The sequence below is a fragment of the Gadus morhua genome, chromosome 12, assembly GCF_902167405.1.
Source record: "Gadus morhua chromosome 12, gadMor3.0, whole genome shotgun sequence".
NCBI classification, from domain to species: domain Eukaryota; kingdom Metazoa; phylum Chordata; class Actinopteri; order Gadiformes; family Gadidae; genus Gadus; species Gadus morhua.
In genome coordinates this window covers 23,055,363-23,070,362 of record NC_044059.1, presented here as the reverse complement: position 1 = coordinate 23,070,362, position 15,000 = coordinate 23,055,363, and the positions used below count along the sequence as shown (strand labels likewise).

The 15,000-nt window shown below is 45.1% G+C and overlaps 1 protein-coding gene and 1 long non-coding RNA gene across 6 annotated transcripts in view; one reads left to right on the top strand and one right to left on the bottom strand.

Moving 5' to 3' along the window:
- The window catches only part of pde4ba (phosphodiesterase 4B, cAMP-specific a), a 136,362-nt gene that overhangs the window by 16,779 nt on the left and 104,583 nt on the right, over positions 1-15,000 (bottom strand). For 4 of the 5 annotated variants that reach the window (XM_030372062.1, XM_030372063.1, XM_030372065.1 and 1 more), the window contains one exon: positions 6,252-6,364. In XM_030372062.1, coding sequence (XP_030227922.1) covers positions 6,252-6,364 — 113 coding nt within the window. Of the gene's footprint in view, positions 1-1,528; positions 1,990-6,251; positions 6,365-15,000 lie in introns of those variants that run through there. The other variant, XM_030372066.1, reaches the window with a different exon arrangement.
- On the top strand, positions 12,227-13,989 carry LOC115555321 (uncharacterized). Its single transcript, XR_003978864.1, has 2 exons — positions 12,227-12,831; positions 13,530-13,989. It is a non-coding gene; the product is annotated as an uncharacterized LOC115555321 (long non-coding RNA).

The following is a 15,000-nucleotide window of genomic DNA, read 5'->3' as shown; positions in this document are numbered from 1 at the left end:
TCAGTTAATTTACCATTTGGAGAGACTTATTCATCTCACACAGCATCTCAATACTACAAGTGCTACACATGTTACAGGGAATAACCAGGAACCCATGATCCCACCAGAGCTCTGGCCAAAGAACTGCCATGGAGACAGAATTGATATAAAGTTAAACAAGGGGCCTACTTACGAAGCGGTCATTGTGTTGGTGAGATCACTCTGAGCGACCGGCACCTCAGAGCGAGCGCGAAAAGCTGCCAGAGAGAGCGCACTAGACCCTCTCACTTCCTCTGACTCACTCACTGCTCAGTGTTCACGGGTCCGCATCCCACAACTTCAAACGGCAAGGAAAGGCAGGGCCTTACAAGGCGCTACTCAAGCCCAGTCAAAGGTTGGGTAAAGTCTGCATAAATAACTCTCCGTCTTCAAACAGGGCTGTTGAAGCTAAAGGGCTTCATGTGTGCCGCTTGAGCACATTGAGGTGGGCTGTGGAACACCTGGAGCGCTGCAGCTCTGCACGCTAGGCCCACAGCTCAAATGCACTTTAAAAACATGTCCCGAAAAGCTAGGAGCACCGGGGCAAAGAGGACCGTCAGAAGGAGGCACAACAGAAATATCACCTTCATTGGACTACTCCTTTTCTCTCTCCTTCCCTAGATTCAACCTCAACAAGGGTTGCTGTGGGCAGATCGCCTGAAGGTGATCACTTTCATGCTTATTTATATTCCGGTAGATACTGATACATGTATATGTATGCAAACTAATTATCCATCTTAATCAATCCAGCTCTCCATTCTGTTGATTTACATTGTGTATCTAAAGTGTCCCCGGACACTGTCCCCGGTACGCTTTAGTCATTAACATTCAATAGTGAACACATCGCTTACATTTGCCAAAACAGACGATGTACAATCTATAACGTATCCCCTTTCAGAGGGCCCATACAGGGATCGGTGCATAACTGACATACATATTGACATACATAGCCATTAGCATAAACAGTTTAGGATTATGCAGGCACCGTTGAAGCCACAGGGCCTGCCGCAGCCATCTGTTGCCGGCGCAGATTCAATGTGTACTCCTAAATGCTAATCCTAGATATTCACAAATGTTGTTATTGGCTTGGTCAGAACGCCAGACTTGATTGCATAATACGAGTTTCCGTTAAACACTGTCGGTAGTACTGCTAGTCCTGACCCTTCCCATGTCAACTTTGCGTTTGTGTTTCAACAACGACGACCAGCTAAATACCCAACGTCTTACAGAAGTAGCAAACATTAGCTACAACACAGGGAGTTTGCTTCAAAAAGAACAAGCAACAGCTCAGCAATACAGTAAGAAGAAAGTCCCTCGATAAACATAGCAACCGGTCATCATCCCCGAGCCCTACACCCAAGAGCCTCATTGTGGTGAACAGTTCAAATCCTATGAATGATCTGAACGCACACAAAATACTAATTCAGCAACCCAGCAGATGTGTCAAACATAATATAAACAACACACTACAAATACACATGAATAAATATAAACCGGCCGAACCCCTCACCTTCCTCCAACCGTTCAGTTTCCCTAACTTCTTCTCCTTCTTTTCAAAGCAACAGGCTCCCATGTTGATGAGTCGGGGCTGTGGGGGGACCGAGCCGGAGTGCTGTCCCGTCAGAGTAGCTGTTGGTGTGGGGCTCGGGGTGGTCCAGAGCAACAGTAAAGTACCAGTAGTTGTAGTTGTGTGTGTGTGTGTGCCTCTTGTCTCTTTGCTCTGTGGCTGTGCTCTGACTGCAGCATGAGTAGCCAGACCAACCCGGGGCTCTCTGACGTAGAAGCAGAGGGGGGGGTGTGTGTGTGTGTGGAAGGAACTGCACTGACTCACTTGGGGCTGCTTGCTCTGACTAGACCGTGCGCTCAGCGTGTGTACGTTTGTGTGTCTGTGTGAGTCTCTGAGTGTTGCTTAGCCTTCTGCCTGGCACACACACACACGCACACGCACACACACACACACACACACACACACACACACACACACACACACACACACACACATACACACACGTGCTAGGCCCACCCTGTTCCCCTGCCACTCCCCTTGCCTACGTGAAGCACAGACCGCCCAGCGCTGCTGTAGCAAGCAGTCAGAGTCACATGGCTCAACTTGTCAATATTGGACTGATCCTTCGGATGAGATAGTCACTTCCCGCTTACCCTGAACTTCAATCATGCACGTTAGCCAAGTTTGGTGTTAATGGATTGCAATTTCCCTCTCGCTGTCTCTTTTTAGGCCATATAAGAGAGACGACGTAGTATGTCGGTGAAAGTTTAGTCAAAACAAAATGATTCAAATCACAACACACTGATGATCTTGTATGCAATCTAATCTTTAGTCTAGTCAACCCTTACGCACCCTTCCTTCCTCATTCTTCTTCAATCTTCTTGTCTTTCCAGTTTTTGATCTTCATAACTCAAGCTGGAAAATCACGGGACACCGGCCATCAAACGAAGGGCCAGATAGCCAATAGGAAATCAACTAGGGCGCGGCCTCTACAAAACTCAATGGGGATGGGGATGTTGGTGGTGGTGTAGACGGTGATGGATAGTGATGGTGGTGGTGGTGGAGGTGATGAAGATGATGATTGTGATGATGGTGACTGTGGAGATGGTTGTGGCGGTGGTGGTGGTTGTGGTGGTGGAGATGGTTGTGGTGAGGGGAACCTCACCTTGAGGTGGGGTTGTATGGCTTGTATGGGTGTCGTGCCTCTCTTCTGACACAGCACCTCCTGTTACCCACGCTCGCCTTTCTCCTTTCAGGGAGATCTGTTGTCAAGATCGCCTCATTTGTGTTTACGCCTAGCTGCGTCGTCATTAACAATAAATGCCCTGGTTCCAATGACACAATTATCGTATGGGTTATAATGTTTCAGATTTCAGTTAGAGAAAAACAACGAGCTAGGAGATGGGATGTACACTCAACAGAACTCTGTCGGGCCATTCGTATGTGTTGTCTCATGTTAGTCTCAACCTCAGAGGGTCATATGACACTGTGACCACCCTACCTTCTAAAACACTAAAATAAGGGCCGAAGGTGAAACAGTTGAACCGCATTTGTCACATGGCATCACCTCACAGTTGAAACGGTAGCACCCTTCGCATAAGACATCCCAAGTGTCATGCCACCTACTGTAGGTCTACTGTTGAAACAATGTACACCTGAACAATGTACACACAACGTACAATTTTCTTGATTGTGTATCGTGAATGACAGGGTTTATGGTGGAATATGCTGTTTCTGATGATCGATCAACGCACCGGAAGCTTATGAGCTGATTCTATGAGATAAAACAATAAGGTTGATTCATTTTGAAGTCTTTGTTACTCAACTTTCTATGAACGGTTCCAAGTCACGTGACCTTTTTTTGCGTAACTGCACAAAGTCAAACAGTTCCCAGGCAACAGCATAGAATCCAGCATGAAATATTCTCCTATCTCAATTCAAACAATCCAAAGATTTACCCAATCTTAAAAATGTCAAAAAAAATTCCCCTCTGCAACTTCATATCTTTTATTCATGTCATGTTCACTTGCATCATCTGCATTGTTTTGTAACAGAGCTGAAGCCAAATTGCAATTTTCCATGAGCAATAGGACGGTACTTTTATTAGATATTAAGATAAAGCAACAGTGCAATCAAAGCATTTGTTCTCCACTGGACAATTAAAAGTCTACTCATATAAGGGCAACATAAAATGCTTGTTTTCTAAGAATTTGTTCATGTATTTGTCACTTTGTTACTTCTCTTTTTGTCCCACAAAGTAATGATTAATATTTAAGTAACCAAACTCAATTGTCCTATGTTGTCTTTGCGACAATTCGAACAAAGAAAAGCATGCTTTGCCATTATGTGGGGAAAATCCCATGGATTCTGTCTGTGTGTGTGTGTGTCTGTGTTTGTGTGGCAGAGGGACGACAGCAATATGAGAAATAAACAGCACTATTAACTGTACGCAGTGGCATGATGGGAAATCTATTGTCGTCTGGGGAGAAGAGAGAGGAGGTCAGGACGGAGACAGGAAGAGAGAGTCACTCAGCCTGGGGTTCTAGAGGGACTGCACAGACACACACACAAACACACACACACACACACACACACACACACACACACACACACACACACACACACACACACACACACACACACACACACACACACACACACACGCACACACACACACACACACACACACACACACACACACACAACCACACACACCCCCTCTCTTCCTACCATGTTTATTGTGTTTGAACCAGTGCTGGATCCCCAGCATCCTGTTGTCCAGGGCTCCTAGTGTTTCCATGTGGCTCTCTCCCTCTGCTTACAGCTGCCACACACACGCACACACACACACACGCACACGCAACCACACCGGCAGGCCTGCCAGCTTCACAACGAACAACACGCATGCCTCATAACCCGCTGTTGAAGAATGTGAAAAGCTATCATATCTGTACTGCGACCGGGAGATTGGGACATCGATACCTGGCAGGTTATATTTGCCTTTATTCATTTAAAAGGGCCACAGTTGCATTCCTGGGCTACTCACATGAACTACCAACAATTCATTCGCTTGAATGATAGCATTCCTAGCCGTTAGCGGCTGAATGACTAAGACAAAATCTTGTTTGTTATGTGAATTTTGGTACATTTTGTCTCGTCAACAAACCTCCCCTTTGACCCCTTCAGAGCTCAATCAACCCTCTGACAGGAAGTGCAATATTTAACGGAGCTTGTGTGTCAGGGAGGGGATGAGGTTGGGATTTATTTTTATGTTGCATGTCGATAATCCTACACACATCCAATGCGCATACTGAAATACAGTACAGGAATATACAGTTGACAAAATGACCACAAACCCGATATCTTCTGAAACAATTCAGAAACCTTCTGAGTCGATACACAATAAACAATTAACGAAGGAGAGTCCACTCAGTCCAAGTGCTACTTAGAATCATACAATCTCAAAAAATACGCACGTAGCGTCCTTGACACCGCTTGTCAAGGACGCTACGTTGGTCTTTGACATTTTTACACATGACCCATGTAAGGCAGTAGATTTACCGTTAACCGTTAATTATTTGAAAAGTGTCCAGTCAGCAGGGGAAACAATCCATATTTGGCCCATTGAGGGTTGGAATGATTGGCTGCCGCAAAATAGCCTCGGGCTATCACTCCTTAATATTAAATCCTTAATAATCTTTTAATTAAATAAAACGTTCAAACGGAACCTAGCAAAATACATAATATGGAGATGAACTAGCTACTGAGATCCGAACCAAACAAAGAAAACATCCTTGGCTTTGTTTAATGACAATGAAATCAAAAGTTTTCTCTTTAACTTTGAATGGTGGTCTTTTTGCAATCAACCACCAAGAACCACCGTACACCCATATGGGCCAAAAGAGGTATTACACATTAGTCGCTATCGCAAGGGCTTCAGAATTAGGGGCTCATGGCTGCTACACTACATAACGCGATGCAATGCCAGCATACAAGTGGAGCAAAAGAACAGTCCAATACATAGATAGTGAACCATCACCCAAACACAGAGCACCTTATGGAAATGCCCGGCAGCCATTCATTCCGGCCATCATCACCCAATGGCGAAAAAATATTCTAATAATGAAATACGTTTCACATTCCCTTTTCTCTTCAGCAGTTTAAACGCGAGTTCATAATGCCTTTCCTCTTTTCTAAACCTTCGGTTCCACTGTTCTCAGCTCCGTGTTTTGCCATATTTCATTGGCCGGCCCTCTCTGACTGGCTCTGATTAGATGTTCTTTGGTTTTCTCTATCATAGAATTTTAAATCAGAGCAGACCAGAGGTGCTTTGGCAAATGGGATGTAACCGAATACAGAAGGGTGCCGTAGTGAATGTACTTCAATGAAAAAAGTATTGTTTGTTTGTTTTTCCTTTTTTTTTTGGTGTGTGTGTGTTGTGTGGTTGTGTGGTTGTTAACAAAGTCTACCTAGACAAAGGATCTTCAGTGCGTCGCAGACCGTTACCACCCATCTTTCTCGACATGATTGTCGGACAGTTAAAGGCGAAAGGAAAACGGTACTAGACCTAGGCCATACTCTCGAAAAGAAAAGCAACAAAAAACAAAATAAAAGAATTCACAACATTCCCAGGCGGAAAAGGAAAATCCGGAAAAAATCCCAGAACTATCGAAAAAAAATCCAAATTAAACCCAGCAGAGAAGGAGAAAAATCCTGGGGTTTGTACCTTGTTGGAGGCCATGTCGCTGACGGAGCGGTACGTCTGGATTGTCTCCAGCTGGTCCAGACACCAGTCCAGCTCCTCCATCGTCTCCACCGCCATCTTCTGGTAGGCCTCGTCTGTCAAGGAGAGACACGCCGTCAGAACAACACACACACAACGGATGACAGGCAGCAGCTGGGTAATGCAGAGACACGCTGACACGACCACACACACACACTGGATAACCGACGGCCACAGCTTTGTTAGGAGAGTTTGATAGAAAAGCGAGGTAGAGAAGAAGAAAACATTTGGCCATCGAGTACAATGAAAAGAAGTTAAAACCAAAATCGTATTATTTTGGTTTTAAATTCAGTTGTGTGGATGTTTTGCCAGTCTCTACCGACCAGTTTGTGAACATTCAACTTTGCACGAACGCATGTGGCATTCTTTTCCTGGGGGAACAATAGTGGCGAGGTGTGTTTGGAGCTTTGTCTGGTCAGTGCTTGATTGCAGCGTCCGCGAGTGGGTTAAGCTTCTCTGACCCTAACAGTCGAACTCCATGGTGTGTGTGTTTGTGGATACATGAGTTTTTGGAGCTCTGTACAACAGTGGTTGAATTTGAGGTTCAAGATAGGGTTCTATTGTAACGCCAGTATAAACCACTGTCTAACGCCAAATTAAGTTTACAACACAGCTGATAACAACGTTCCTGCACAACAGCGGTACTTAAAAAATATCAGGTAATAAGCATTGGTCATAGCCAAGGAAAATACATACCCCCCTCCTTCCTAGAACCTTAAGCCCAAATCGCTTCTGAGATTCTTTGTATCTCGGTGTTCGAATTGGACCTAACACAGGGGTTTCACATACTCTTTACACACAGCGGCCATCTTTGTTGTAAACACTAGCTGGTAGTGAAAACCGACTGCTTTTAGAACTTAGATGGCAGCTCAGTGAATAAGGCCCATAGATATATAAACTGTTTTATATACTTTTCAAACAAAATGAACACAGGTTATTGTGTCTTTTAGACTTTTTTGAGTAGTCTTTGTGGCTCGTAATTTATCTTGAACCAATTGCCTCTCATTAAACTTCTTGGATCAGCCCTTTGGAATGCACTTTTATGTGACTTCAATAGACACATGTTCACGAGAGTTGAGTGTTCATGAGTTTTCTGGCTTTGTGACGTCAACGTATCAGTTCAGTGAGACACATGGGGTTGTTAACGGGGCCAGTAAGTCTTCTGAAGTGAAATTAGCAAAAACACCAGCTTCTCCGAGCATTCGTTTGAATTTATTTAACACATACCACACTGTCTGTAAATCAAGGTTGAAATTGAGTCAGAGTGTGTACGTGTCTGTGCACGTCTGGTGCACAGACACGCACACACACACACACACACACACACACACACACACAGACACACACACACACACACACACACACACACACACACACACACACACACACACACACACGTACAGTCTGGCCCCTGTGTGGTGTGTGTACTGGCGGTCTCCTAGCTGCCGAGCACAACACTGCGGGCAGGGTGTGCGCGGATGCGACCTTAGCGCAGCCGCTTAGAATGTTGTCCTTCGCTCTGACTTCAGCCCCATCAAAGACGGCAGCAGCTCCTGTTTGCTCTCTCAAACACCAGAGGCCCCTGGCACACACCCCCCGTCCCGAGTCCTCCCGCCACACAGACAGGCGTAGAAGAAGAAGAGTGAAAGAGCATGGGATTGTTGGTATTTCTATAAGGCCACATACGCGTAGTGTAGCTAGTTTTTGTTAGGAATGTACCCCATTTAATACAAAAAAAAAGCATCTAATAATCACACCTACGTATTAAAATGTATCAAAAAGCTGCCAGTATGAACAAAATCGCATAGATTGACGGTAACCCTGGTTTGTAATTATTTGATTTACAAATCCAAATTTGGTCATGATCAGCGCACAGGATGCTGCAAGTCATTAGAAACAAAATGGTTACTTAAAACAGTGGTTCTCATCAACGGGTCTAGCTTCAGGACCCACATGTGTTATGTAACAACCAAAGGTCACAGGACCTGCATACGTTTCCACTGCATGTCAGAGGTACGTCAACAACCGGGGCGCAGACATGAAAGGCAGAGCGCCGGGCGATGACGGAGCCCGTCTCCTCCAGAGTTGTGAAAGAGGTAAACTCCTAAGGTGGGGCGGGGGTACTGGAGGGAAGGGGGCGGGGACGAGGCGGCGTCTGAATGAGCTGAGGGTAGTGTTGTCGTTGGTAAGTGGGGGGGGGGGGGGGGGGGGGGTGGCGGAATTGCGTAGGAGATTTTCGTTTTGTTTCGTTTTGTCTCCCATCACTGTTGGGCAATGATAATTGGCACGGGAATTCGACATCAAGTTCCTGAAAAATGTTTTTTTTGGTCGTAGAAATTGAAAGAGAAAGAGTGAGAGACACAGCAGACTCATCGCTGGGGATTTCCAACATGCCCCACGGACTGATCAAACGTACACACACACACAGAAATGTACATACCCCCACACATAAACCCCCACGCATCCCCCATTTCAGACGATTATTTCTGAGTAAGAGTGTTAGCTCCTACAGCTGACAGACAGCGAGTTTCTTCCATCTATCATCAAGAGAGATTGACATAGAATGCAACCAATACGCCTTTCTGTCAGCTTTAAAGTGCAAACGCCCACCCACAGACACAGACACAGACACAGACACAGACACAGACACAGTGGTGTGTATGTGTATATGTGGTGTGTACTGTAGTATATTCTATCAGGTCATCCAAGCTTGTGTGTGTCTGTCAGACCAAAATAAAATGACTATGGGGACTACTTGTATGTTTGGACTGTGTGCGTCTGTGTGTGTGTGTGTGTGTGTGTGTGTGTGTGTGTGTGTGTGTGTGTGTGTGTGTGTGTGTGTGTGTGTGTGTGTGTGTGTGTGTGTGTGTGTGTGTGTGTGTGTGTGTGTGTGTGTGGTGGACACAGACAGAAAGCGAGACAAAAAGATAGACAGAAATAACGCGAGACAGGAAAGACAGGTAGATAGAGAGAAATAATGGAAGACAGACAGACAAGTAGGTAGGCAGACAGACAGGTAGACAGACTGAATGACAGACCCATCCTTTTGTTTTTTTCCATTTCAGCATTTTGCCTGGATCTAACTACAGCACACACACCCCTCCCTCCTACATTTAACCAACTGCCTTTGGGCAGATGCAAAGGGCGACCTGGCTTTGCGGGCGTGGTGAAAGCTGTCCCGGCAGACCCGTGCGGCAGACACCACACCATAAACGATGACGCAGGGAGAACCGTGGCACGGCCAAGCCACTCGGCCCCGGTGACGAGGTGGCTTGTTCAGGCATCTAGCCGTCTGTTTCCAGGAACAGAAGGAGATAGAGGGTGCCAGACTGAAACCTTGAACCCTCTCCCTCCTTCTCTTTCTCTGGAGAAAATCACCAGAGAGAATGAGAGAAAGAGAGAGAGAGAGAGAGAGAGAGAGAGAGAGAGAGAGAGAGAGAGAGAGAGAGAGAGGGAGAGAGAGGGAGAGAGAGAGAGAGAGAGAGAGAGAGAGAGAGAGAGAGAGAGAGAGAGAGAGAGAATGAGTCTGACAATATAAGAGAAATCAGAGAGGGTCAACAAGAGAAGGAGATAGAGCGAGAAAATAGGAAAGAGAGAGAGAGAGAGGGTGTGTGGAGGGTGCTCAGCCCGTAGCATTGCCCGGTTAGTTCCATAAGGAGGTTTAAGGTAGAAGTTTGCAATATGTCCAATATGCAACCCTGTCACAGAAGGATAAGTGTGGTGAAATTACCACAAAAATGTATTATTTGTGTTGGGAAATTAAGTGAATAGGAGGAGGTGTTAGAGGCGTGTATTTAAAACATATTTAGGTTTTTTTGTACAAACTAATGATTTTATCATCCAGTTTGGGGAAATGGTATCAGGATAAATATTGAGATGTTTTTTGGCCATGCGAGTGATAGTTAGGTCTTCTCATCCCCCCTGTGGGTGGAGAGGATGTGGGGAGGGAATGAATGGCGCTCATCATAACATATACTGTATGTCGGACCTGGGCAAGCCCTGGAGCCCATTACACAAAGGGCTTCTTAAAAACATCTAACAGGAGAATTTCTATGTCCCCCATGGCCGAAGTCACACAGATACTCTAACAAAGCAAGCATTGGGTTCAATTAAACAGACCAATGTGTATGTCTGTGTGTGTGTGTGTCTGGTTGTTTTGGGTTGGTGTGAACGCTCATTCGAGCTTCAGTCCACTTCTAGTGCACTCTGGTTCAGTTCAATTTTGGTGTGAACGCGATCAAACCAACTACAGGAAGCAAACCAAAAAATTGTGTATTGTCGGTTGAAATTTCACCTTTGCAGCGAACTCGAAATAATAAAAACGTTACAGCCAGCCATATATGAACTTTTCCTAGATTAAAAATGCACCGTGGTCAGACCTGGTGACTCAGGGGGTGAGTGTACTCATCGAAACATGGTTGGTCGACACCATTAACAAATTTTGTTGTCATCACAAAAACACTGACGTCTTTAAATGAGTTAGTGACCGAATGAAGGGAATTAGGTTGTTTTTAATATTTAGGAAAACCAAAGCAAAATGAAAAATCCAAGACGACACAAAGTCGCTTCATTATTATTGTCCGCCTCAAGGAAGCGTTTTGAGTTTCCCTTGGATTCTTTCTCCAATAGAAAGCAACCCGTTGATTAGCGGGACATCTGTTTACATTGTTTGGTTCACTTGTCCAGTGAGAATGTTAACCAAACCAAATAAAAAATGCAACAACGTATTGACCTCAACCATGAATTGGACCAAGTCTACCAAACTATGTACCCTTATGTACAGATAGCAGTATGAGCAAAGTAGAAGGATAAAGGGATTCCTCTGATCTAGATTGAAGGCATAGCTAATGAGAAGTGGAAGCCTTTAAACACCAATTTCACCAACAAGGACCCCCACACACACACACACACACACACACTCACACACACACACACACACACACACACACACACACACACACACACACACACACACACACACACACACACACACACACACCCCATACACAGGGCCATGTGACACATCAGCTTATGGGATCAGTCTTATCAATGTTCTATATTGTATGATACATCTTTCTCATCGATGTCCTCGGCTCCCATTCCTCTTGACTGTAACACAGCAGGCGACCGTAAAAACCTGCCCAATAATACACTTAAACACTCTCCCTAGCAAGACCTCTCACTGTTCCTCTCCGGTGACCGCAACACAAGACCCTTCCCAAAGCACCAACACACACAAGCTGTCTACAGGAACAGAGCCGGCGTTGTGCTTGGCGGTACCTGTGGTGAACTGTTCCGTTGGTACAGCAGCAGTATTGAACGGCCTCAAACGGCCCCGTCGGCCCAGTGAGCTGCATTAAGGCCCGTAAGGACAATTACAGAGCTGGTTAACACAATTCCGCTTTAGTCGTGGATGGTGTGCTCAGCGGTCCACACAGGAGCGTACCTTTATCGTTGGGATTCTTTCAAGGGCGATGAAAAATGAAGGGTGCCATGTTCACTGTACGATGGATAAAAGAAAAAAAAACGAAAGAGCTCCGCACAGCACTCAGTGTACCCAGAGGTGCGGAGTGCCGATAGGGTAGAAGAGAATAGTATTTGGGTGGAAACGCCAAGCCGTGATGAATCGCTCATGTCATCGAGTTGGGGGTTGGAGTGAAAACACACGTTTTGCTGATTAGCTCGTCACATGCGATGAACGCTACGGCTGCACGGTGGCGCCGGGGTGCCTTGCTCACGACCGCGGGCACAAAGTCACGCACGTATGTATTACACTAACCACATTTGATCTTTTGTTGCTTACATTTTATTCCTTCTTTAACCGGTGTTTGGTCTAATGTTATAAATGGGTTGAATGACATCTATGGGGATCACAGGTCTTGCATTTGAAAATACAACGGATAATACGTTTGTACGATCTCTGCAAGGTCCTGACCTGCCGTTCAGCCAACTCTAATGTCCCTCAAGAACAAGCTCAGAGCTAGAGCGATTCAGTCTCTCCATCACAATCCATTCATAGAGACATAGATCTATTAAAACTATAGTATTAAAAGGCAGTTCAGGCCTATACAGTGCAGACCTGGGACATCCCCTGCTACACAAGGTTCTGTCTATGAGCAGATCTACAGAGTCCATATGTGCAGAGCTGAACAGGCCTGCTGGCAGGAGAATACTTCAGGGGAAGGGCAGCAGTCTCTTTTATGACCTTGCTGACGTCAATGACATAATTCAAATACTTACAGAGTGCAGCTTCCAGCTTTCACTCTGTGGCGGGGCTGCGAGCAAAACCCGGCATGGAGCCCGCTTAGAGCACGGCAAATCCCACGCTGTGAAAAACTGGAGCGGAGTTCAGTTCAACAGACGCGACTCTTGGGAAACACACATGGTCTGTGTTTGCTCACTTTGTTCACAAAGGTGCCATTACATAGCAAACTGATGTACGCTGCACTTTGAAATAAAAATGAAATAAAACAAGGATCTCCTAAATATGACTGAACGAAGGCAGTGGTCAAAGAACATTGAGGTCAGTGAGGAAAGAAAGAGAAGCAGACCTTATTCTGATTAACTATATCATTGTAGAACTTCTCCTTTTCTGGTTAGACTAAAGTCGTCAATCATTTGCCTTAACAAGGAACTACAACAAGTTAGAGCAAAGTTCTGCTACATTCATCTTTCTTAATAAGGAACTACAACAAGCTGAGTACATTCCTGCCACATTCATCTGCCTTAAAAAGGTTTCTTCAGAAAAAAAGAGACCACACTCACATACACACACACCCACAAACACGCACATGTATAAAAGACACACGCACCAACCCACACACTCACACATGCCCAAACCTCAAAAGCGTATTCAGTAGAGTTGTTTTGTGTAAAACTGTGGTCTCTATTTTAGCTTTTGCTTTCTGCTCAGGTCCTATTAAACCCACATCGTGTGGTGCATGAGGAGTTTTGTCATATCTTAAAGTTCAAACCTTGCTGGCAAACAACAACCCACATTCTAGGTGGTTAGATGGTTGGTTTGCTTAGTTATTGCACATAACGTGATGCGCAAAATAATAACATCCTACCTAACTTACCACTAAGTACGTACATTTCAAAGATGTAGAATGACTGCTAAGAAGGAGAAACGTAATACAGATTATGATGGACATCTGTGTGGGAATTGTCTCATGTTGTGGTCTGTTAGTTATGTTTTTTTCGGCTGTCATTGCTTTCCAGGAATTGAAAGTCTCCGTATCGAACCCCAGCTGGAATCACTCATTTTGGGGAACATATTGGGACCCAGAGCAGCACCCTCCTGACAGACAACGCTCCCCACGCCAGCGTGACAGGGCTAAATAACTTGATTTAGACATTGCATCTGAACAGAAACAATAACAACTCAGTTAATAGTATTACAGTTACACAGTTTACTGAACAGAACTCGGCCTCAGGACATTTCTGTTTAAGCGTGAGGTCATATGATTCGATTTGTATGTGAATGTATAGTGTCACTCATGATACTTGAGTGGATTGAGGATAACATACCGTCTTGACTGGAACATTATACTAGAATAATATGTTTTTTAAGACCAGCTTTAGATGGGAGCCCTCAGACAATCGTCTGAGGGCTCCTACATCGGTTGTGCACAGATGGATGTAGACAATAATAAAAATAAATCCTAGGTCTGCCACAATGCTCAAAATGCCTTGCTTGTTATTTGGTCTCAGTGAAATGGAGAACTTGCAACATGCATTTTCTGTGCATATAGCAAGAATTTCACTCTCACGATGCACGTTCATTTAGGACTCCCCGACTTCCGCATGTTGCAAGTTGTCGCCATTTTGCCAAAAATTGTCAAGCCTAAAACGAAAAGTATAGTTTTACATGTTGTTGGCTTCCTCGTTCCATCTTATCATGATGTATTATCCGTATCGTTAGGACAATAGAAGTCAAGGGGAGGTCACAGCAATGTTGGAACAACAGCAATGTTTGAACAACAGCAGTGACATCACACATCTGTTAAAAACTGGAAATTCCCCAAATGGAAGCGGTACTGGCAACCTGGGCTGGCGACCTCACTTTGGGAATGCATATTGAAGGAGATTGCTGACTTATAAAATATTTGATGATGCATTTATTTTACTGGTAACTGTAAATGGCCCATCAATTACAATAGTGATTATTTACTAATTTAATGATTGGTAGCCATAAGAAAACGAATACTACTAACTAGACTACTCCTATGGGATATGATGATTTATAATGTGAGGATGTTGATGGGGTTAAAACAATAGGGAAGCACTGTGTTAAAACACATCCATTATTTCACCAGCCCTTCGCATCACTGCTCAGTCCCAAAACAAAGTGCAACACGTCAGTCCAAACAAACCACATTCCAACGATCACCTGACTGTGGCATGAAGGCAGCCAAATGAAAACTCAACACGTACGCACATCAGATAACGGCGTTTCACCCGTACGGGAGAAAACGATGCCTACAGATCGTCGCAGCCTCCGACCTGCACACCGTGCCTTTATCTCTCTCGCCCGAGTCACAACACGGCGATAGCCCAGCGCTAGGCCTCAGCGGCTGACGCACGCGAGGCCGACTGTCCTCCGGTGAATCCCGGGTGGATTCCCTGGGAAGGGTGCCAGACGACGGCGCTCCCAGCTGGGTTTGATAGCCGTGGATCGGGCAGTACCGCT